Below are 8,108 nucleotides of genomic sequence, written 5' to 3' on the forward strand. Positions count from 1 at the left end.
CACAGGTTACCATGTAGGAGCGCAATTTTATTGTGTGTGCTGGAGACGCCCAAAATTAAAAAATACAAATAAAAAGAAAAAAATGTTTGGCATGGGTCTCGAACCCAGGACCTGTGGTTCGAGAAGTAGGGTACAATGCCAGTGCGGTAAGAGTAGGAGCTTGTTAGTGCTACATGGAGTAATCTACTTGTACTGCTCACAGAGACGCCCACTCCACTCTGAGTTAATTGCAAGGCAGTACCACACTTCGGCACGTTCTGACGAATCAGTACCAGTAGTCATTTTTTTGCCATGCAGTGCCAACTCTAATCCTAAGTGTTGCAAAACGGTCTGATAGCCGTATAAGCTCGTATTGACCACATATCTGACCGACCCGGCCCACTTGTCAGGTGCCACGGTGGCATACCCGCGCGCACCCGCTCGGTAACTCTCGCACCCGTCTCGGTCGCTCCATGTAGCCGGGCCCGGTCGAACCCAACCGGAGCCAGCCGCACTCTGTCACTCTCCTCTCCTCATCGCCCTCGTCTCTCCAGCCGCCGCCGCCGCCGCTCGCCGCGTAGACCGCCGCATCCGCCACCGCCGCCGCGCCATGGTCTTCGAGGATGAGAGCAGCGACGACTTGTCCGGCCTGCAGATCTCCTCCTCCGACGACGGGATGCATTATCAGGTCAGTGGTAGAGCTAGGGTTAGGGTTAGGTGATTTGGGGATTTGCGGATTTGATGATCTAGTTTTCTGATTTGAGGATTTTCTCTCTGTAGATTCCTGCTAGCATTGAAGACCAAGACTACAATGGCTTGGAGAATGCACCAGAGGGGCTCTGCGTGGAGCATCGGCTGCCAACTGAGCGCCGTGTAGCTTTTGAATCATTTGAGACGGGCAGGAGGTTTCTAGTTTGTGCTCAGCCTGTAAGATTCATGCTCTATTTATGTTCATTGTAATTTAGTTGTAATATAGTTCTTAGTACTGATGATGAAGCACATAGTTTACCACTTAGTAGTTTTGATGCTTCTAGTACTCATGCTCACTGCAATAGCTTAGTTGGCTTTGTTCACTGTAATATATTTATGGTTTAGTTATTTATTAGTAGTTCTGATGATTATGGTTTTGATGCTTATGTTCACTGTAATATGTATATGGGCAGCAGCTTAGTTGGCTGTGTTCACTAGTACTGATGATGAAGCAAATTGTTGGCCACATGTATAGGTTGAGGCAGTATAGGTTGCAGTTGAAGTAGCATTGTTTAGTTGGCCACTTAGTTGGCAGTGTAGTTGCTAAATTTTAATTGAGGCAGTATAGGTTGCAGTTGAAGTAGCATTGTTTAGTTGGCCACATGTATAGGTTGTAGTTCTGCAGTTGTTAGTTCATTTTTTAATTCTTCAGAGAGTAACAATATAAGTGTTTGCTATATTGCAGGAAGCTGTCAATTGTGGTTTCCTTGCTTGGGTTGACCCAGAGTGGCCTCCCACAATGCAAAATGCATTGTTGAAGCTTTGGGAAATTTTTGAAGACAGCAGGACTGCTAGGAGGAAGGATAACCAGGAAAGTTCACTTACTATCCACCACCTTAAAGAAGAGAAAAGGAATCTGGATGCCAACTATGACAAACTAGTTGAAGATGTCCATCAACTTCTCAATGCCCAGGAGGACAGGGTGTTGGATTTATCCAGTAGCAGTTTCTGGAAAAAAAATATCCAGTAGCTGTCTTAACTCATTGACAAGTGGGACCAATTCACTTACAGGTGGGACCTATTTGACAGCGTGGGGCCAACTTGTCAGCGAGTTGTGTGTTTGATACTTGACTGGTTTGATGATTTTTTTGAACATCAAAATTGATGAAAACAAGATCAAAATGCTCACTGACAAAAACAGCTCTGAAACAACAGCTCCATCAAAATCCAGTTCAAAAAGCATCTTCAAAATGATCACTGAGACACATAACTACCAACTTGTTCAACATAACAAAAGCAAACTTGTTCAACCACATAACTACAAACTGAGACAGATAATAGCACAAGCACAAGCACAAGCAACTCATTGTCCCCAGTAGTAGGGGTCATCCCAATGCTCCTCCGCCTCTCGCCATTGCTTGAAACCTTCTCTGGTGGTTTCGATTTTCTTCCATGCCTCGTAGGTGACGTACGCATCTTTCGCTGCGTACTCGATGAGGTACTTTGGCAGTGGGCTGATCCCCCATAGTTTGTGGTCCTCTTCATTGTTGATCTTCTGCTTCATTTTCTTGTAGGATGGGTGGATGAGGCTGGCTGCAAACTCAGCCAAAGACTGCCACCTTTTTCCATTGTTTGGAACTCTCCATTGGCGCTGCATGTCGACGAACTTGTCGGGGTTGATCTCCAAACCAGACAACTTCAGCTTCTCCTTGTCACCTCCAATGCAAAAGCCAACAAAGGTGTACATCTCCTCCTGTAGGAGCGGGCGGAGTTCCTTGGGCCTACATCAAATTAATCTGGTGCATCAAATTCATCTACTTCATAAACTACACTAGTACAACCAGTTCAGAAACTTCAGAACTTCAGAAGTAGTATTGCATCTACTTCAGAACTATTGCATCTACCTCAGAAACTTCAGAAACTTCAGAACTACAGAAACTTTAGAAACTTCAGAACTACAGAAACTTCAGAAACTACTAATTAGACAGAAACTTCAGAACTGGATGTTTTTACCATTTGGTTGCTGCGGTGATGTGGTATACCAGGCAGAGATCCTCCACGCATAACTACAGAACTGCAGCCATTTGCGGAGGTTCGTCTTCGCTGGTATACTCGACATCAACGCCGATCGACCGGGAAGCATGCCGCCGAGTCTCTTCCTGATCTCGTGGATCCTCTTGTTGGCTTCGTCTGGATTGCTGGTGCATATGACATCCAGCGGCTCCTTCAGGTGGGTATCAACCTTGAGCGGCACGGTGTAGTCCAGCTTCTGCCCGGGGACCGGAACGTCGTCGTCGACCACCATCGGCTCCTTGCCAGACGCCTCACCACGGTGATGCTTGGCAGACGGAGGGGAGTTGCTCCACGATGCCTCCGCCATTCGCTTGGCAGACAGAGGGGAGTTGCTCCACGATTCCTCCGCCATTGCCCTCCTGGCCAGCGATGGCGGGCTTGAGATAGAGCAGAGGGGAGTTGCTTGATGGTGGAGGCAGAGGGAGGCAGATGGAGCGGCAATGGAATGAGGAGGGAGGCAGAGGGAGGCAGAGGGAGGAAGATGGAGCGGCAATGGAATAGGAGGGGAGTTACATGGACTGGAAGAAAACCCAAACTCCCTCTGCATCGTGGGGAGTTGCTAGTGGGGGGAGACATGGGGTGCACGGTTGCCTCGAAAACTCAAACGTCCCCGGCCCTTTGGTTTCTCGCAAGTGTCCAAACCCCGGCCTTCTCCTGTTTCTGAAACAAAAAAATAGCCATATTTTGCTCTAAAATTAATGATCACTGCAGCCATATTAAGAGATCAATCTTCAAGCATTAAAACAGCACCAAAACAATCACTGCAGCCATCCAAAATGGCACCAAAACAGCACCAAAACAACATTCCTTGATGACTCAGTGCTGCTAGGGCAAGTGTGCTCCAGCCTCATTTTCTTAATAGCAAAAGTCTTCTCCCCTTTGATAACTGCAGCAACTATGCAAAACTGGCAGTGCTCTTGCTTACAACAGGCAATGATCCTTTGGTCTGAATTCCTGTGATACCTGAAGTCTCTGGCCTGTGTGATGTGCAAGCTCAACAAAGCATCTCTGAATTGCTGTTGATTCTTGAAGCACATGTACAGACATAACTGCTGATGTGGTTGCTCAAGTTTGTCATTGAACCAGATCCTTGGTTTTCTTTTCTTGGCCCTACTCTTCCTCCCTTTAGGTAGAACAAAGGACGTTGGCTCATGTCCATCATCATCATCCTCAAACAGCAACCCATCATCTTCTTCATGTGATGAAGGAATGAAATCAGGTTGCACCTCATCCAACACACTTGAATGTGTCCTAGTAGTAGGGCCTCTCCTAACTGCCAGCTTCCTCCTCTTTTTTGGAGGTTTTTGCATTGGTGCTTCTTCTGTTGCAACAACATTGACCTCATCCTCTTTCTCCTTCTCCTGCTCCTCCTCCTCCTCCATCTCAAACAAGTCCTCAACCTCAGTGTCACCCTCATAATGTAATTGTTCCTCTTCTGAATCCTCATCATCTTCACCGGAATCTTCATCTTCAACTTCTTGCTCTGCTAGTCTATTCCCCTCAATTAACACTGTGTCTTCAATTATCCTGTACTTCTCCATGCAGAAAGGATTGTTATCACTGTCATATGCAGCAGCCTCAGAGTCATCACTGTTATTATGTCCCTCCTCTAGCACTGCCTCTTCTTCCATTACAGCTTTGAGCTTCTCCTTACCTAAATTTATGCTCTCTTGTGTGCACTGACTATGAAAAACAACACCTTGTTGATCAACAGCAAGAACTGCAGGCTCACTAAGATCATACACAACAGGTGGTCTATACAATATAGTTGCTAAATTTTCTTATCTCCTCTGACAGACATTGCTGTAGTTTGGTCTCACTAAATCTGCTTCTATCTGACATACAAAAGGTGCTGTTGTTGCCCTCACTAGCAAATTTAGAACTAAACTATGCTCATATTCCTTCTTAAGTTGCTGCAGTTTGATGTTTGTGTCAATTAACTCTAACCCATGCTCTCTTTCCTCTCCTCTGCCTAAATTCTTCATGTGATACAGTTCATCAGAGAAAGAATAACCTTGTGTGTGCATCGGTGCATATAAGTTCAGAAATGTAACATCTGAACTGCATATCTTCATATCCAGATTGTGTCGTGCATCAAAATGAATCTGAACATCCCAAACAGCATCATCCAAACTACAATTGACAGCACAAATTTATACTGTCATGAGCAACACTAACCCTAGCACCCTGTTTTGGAATATACAGAAAGAAGCAGTAGAGAAGAGAACGACTTACAGCACGCCGCCAGCAGCTCCACTGGTCCACTGATGGCTACTGGACTGGTAGGGTGGGCCACCCATATCTCTGCCAGCTTCACCCTGTCCTCCATTGACAACACGGCCTCCTCCTACAAATCCGCGTCGTCTGCGCTGGAGTAGTCTGAACTGGAGCCGTCGACGTCGTCCAGACCTAAGTGGTCATCGGGGCCGAGGCCAGGAAGGTCCCCGTACCCGCCCGCGCCGTCGACGCCGCTGGGAGTCGCCGCCGCCATCGCCTGAGAGGGGAGAGGAAGACGAGGGCGGGGGGAGAGGAAACCAGGGTTCGTCGCGTACGGGTTCGACCAGACCGGACCAAGCTACTTGGTGCGACCGAGCAGGCTGGGACGAGTGACCGCGCGGGTGCGGGTGCGCGCGGGTATGCCACTGTGGCACCTGACAAGTGGGCCGGGTCGGTCAGATACGTGGTCAATACGAGCTTATACGGCTATCAGACCGTTTTGCAACACTTAGGCTTAGAGTTGGCACTGCATGGCAAAAAAATGACTACTGGTACTGATTCGTCACAACGTGCCGAAGCGTGGTACTGCCTTGCAATTAACTACTCCACTCTGGACGGTTCGCGTTCCCACCCACCGCATCAATATAACTCACCCACCCACCGCACCGCCCACCACTCCCCATTCACCAGTCCCCACCCGCCGACCGCGTTGCCTCCACTCCCAACTCACCGCCGCCGGCCACCGCCGCCATGGCGAACATCGAGCCCTGGAAGCTCGCACCGGAGGATCTGGCCGGCAACGACCAGTCGTTCCGCGCGCAGATCAGAGAGGTCTGCAGCTGGTTCCCGAGCGCAAGGCTCCTGCTCAGTCACGCGCGCGGCTTGGCCAAGCAGCTGACGGACGGCGAGAAGGCGCGTGCCTTCCCCAGAGGCCACGCTCAGGTGCCGCCGCCATCATTCCTCGTCTGGGCAATGCGGGAGGCCACGCTCAGCGTGGATCCATACCAGCGAGCTAGGTGGTGGATGTACCGCTCCACCACCTCTCTCGCCCCGGTCCCCCTCGACGGCGACCCTGCAGACGCCGTCGGCGTCGTTGTCGCGATGCCTGCTCCAGTCGACCCTGCGGAGTACGCCTCTAACGACGACCTGACAGACATGGTTGTCATCAGTGACGACGACACTAATGAGGTTGTGCTCGTTGCGCCGGCCGCCGTTGAGGGTGGCAGAAACATGCCCATCGACGCCGAGCTCCTGCCGGACGTCGAGCTCCTGCCAGAAGAGGTGAAGGTCGAAGAAGAAGAAGAAGAAGAGGTGAAGGAGCCAGAGCAAAAGAAGAAGGGGGCAGTGAAGAAGGAGCTGAAGAAGGTGCGCCGCTCCATCCGCCTGCAACAGCTGAAGGCGTGAAGAAGAAGAAGTGATCATTCTCTGCAACCAAAGTAGTTAGGTATGTGGAACTGGAGATGATGTTCAACTGGTGTTATCTTTTTTGAGCAGTTGTTGTTGAACTGCTGTTGTCTGCATGTTGCCTACGTACTGTTGTTATCTATGTTCTCTGCCCATGTCGTGCCCATGTGCTCACTTTCTGCCTAATATGCCAACATTCCAAATTGTGTGCTTGTGCTAAAGCTTGTAATGTCAATCATCAGTTTATTCTCATGTCAAATAAGAGAATCATTACAAGAGCAAGCAAATGATTTCACCTCTCACATCAAACAGTTTGGAATGTTTACAACACTCAACATATATAATAGGTAGCCACTGATTTCATATAATCAGTACAAGTAGCAACTGATAACAAATAGTTTCACCTCTCACATCATGCCAAATACTAAATTACCTAACTTACAGAAAACCTCGTATCACTAGAGCTACAACACCAAACAACAGTGCAGAGCAGCAGACCAAACAGGCTAACCAAATTTCCCTCCTATCCCTAGTTCTGCTCTCCTTCTTGTGCTTCATGATCATGGCCTTCCTCTCTTCATTTAGCCTCATAATTTCAGCATCCTTGTCAAAGACAAATTTCTGAAGAGCCACATTCTCTTCAGCAAGTTTGCCAATCACCTGCCTAGGCCTCCCCTGGCATTCTTTGTCCACCCACTTCAGATAAGCACATGCACCATAACCCTGAAAACATGAAACAACCATTTTGAACACACATTTAGTAAACTAGCATCCATTCTAAACAAGCATTTTGGTCACATATGTTTGTTGCACTATATAACTAACCTCAACAGGACAGACAAGAAATCTACGACCATAGTCATAGCCCTCACAGCAAACTCTTCTTGCTGGGTTCAGAAAGTGACAACATTGGTCACTAGTGTCAATGCCATTGAAAACAGCATCAGTGGATGATGGTATACCTCTCCAATCAAAGTCTGGAAGTATTGCAGTCCCCTACAATCATATCCAACCAAAACATCTTCAGAAAGTTACCACATTGAGTACAAAATTGAAAAAAAATTCACTACATCTTGCAAGTCTGCAAAAATCAACATCTACAATCATATCCATTCACTACAAATTTTCACTGTCCATCTTCAAATTGAGGAAAGGGTACACACCTTCCAATAATCAACATCCATGTAGCGCACCTCGCCGATCATCTTCGCCCAGGGCTCGCCGCCCATCGTCTTGTCGGCGCCCGCGAGGTCACATCCATGGAGCGGGCGACACTGGCCAGACGACGGCGCTGCCCCACGGCGTCCTACCTGCTCCCTCCATCCTGAAGATGTCGACCCCTTCATGACGCACGAGCCGGCGGTGGAAGCGAGAGGACAGGGGTGGCGTGGCCGGAGCAGCGGCAGTGTGGACAGAGAGCGGCGGCGGCGGAGTGGACAGACAGGGGCGGTGGCGGAGAGGACCTCGGGGCTACTAATTTGTAAATGAGGAACGAGCAGGAGGGGTAGCAGGAGCGTGGTTTAAAAAAATTAAACTGGAGGGCCTTTCTGCAAAATTACCAGAGCCAACGTGGCATGCCAAATGTCGCCTCCACAACTGTGTTGTATGAATTTGTTATAACAGTCAAGTTGGAGGACTAGTTATGTGCGGTTTTTTAGTTTTTGTATGAATCTGTTCCCACCCCTACAAGTTTATGTACCAATTGTGGTATTAACTCTAAAATTTAACAACCGTATACATGATCA

At 48.4% G+C, this 8,108-nt stretch overlaps 1 protein-coding gene across 1 annotated transcript; it reads left to right on the forward strand.

The window, feature by feature from the left end:
• Positions 1-589: 589 nt before the first annotated feature.
• LOC109752339 (uncharacterized) lies at positions 590-1,699 on the forward strand. The gene is made up of 3 exons (XM_020311230.1): positions 590-667; positions 760-906; positions 1,415-1,699. Exons 1-3 carry the CDS (start codon positions 590-592, stop codon positions 1,697-1,699), a joined length of 510 nt encoding a protein of 169 aa, XP_020166819.1.
• The last annotated feature ends 6,409 nt before the right edge of the window (positions 1,700-8,108 follow it).

Source organism: Aegilops tauschii, chromosome 7, assembly GCF_002575655.3.
Source record: "Aegilops tauschii subsp. strangulata cultivar AL8/78 chromosome 7, Aet v6.0, whole genome shotgun sequence".
Lineage (NCBI taxonomy): Eukaryota > Viridiplantae > Streptophyta > Magnoliopsida > Poales > Poaceae > Aegilops > Aegilops tauschii.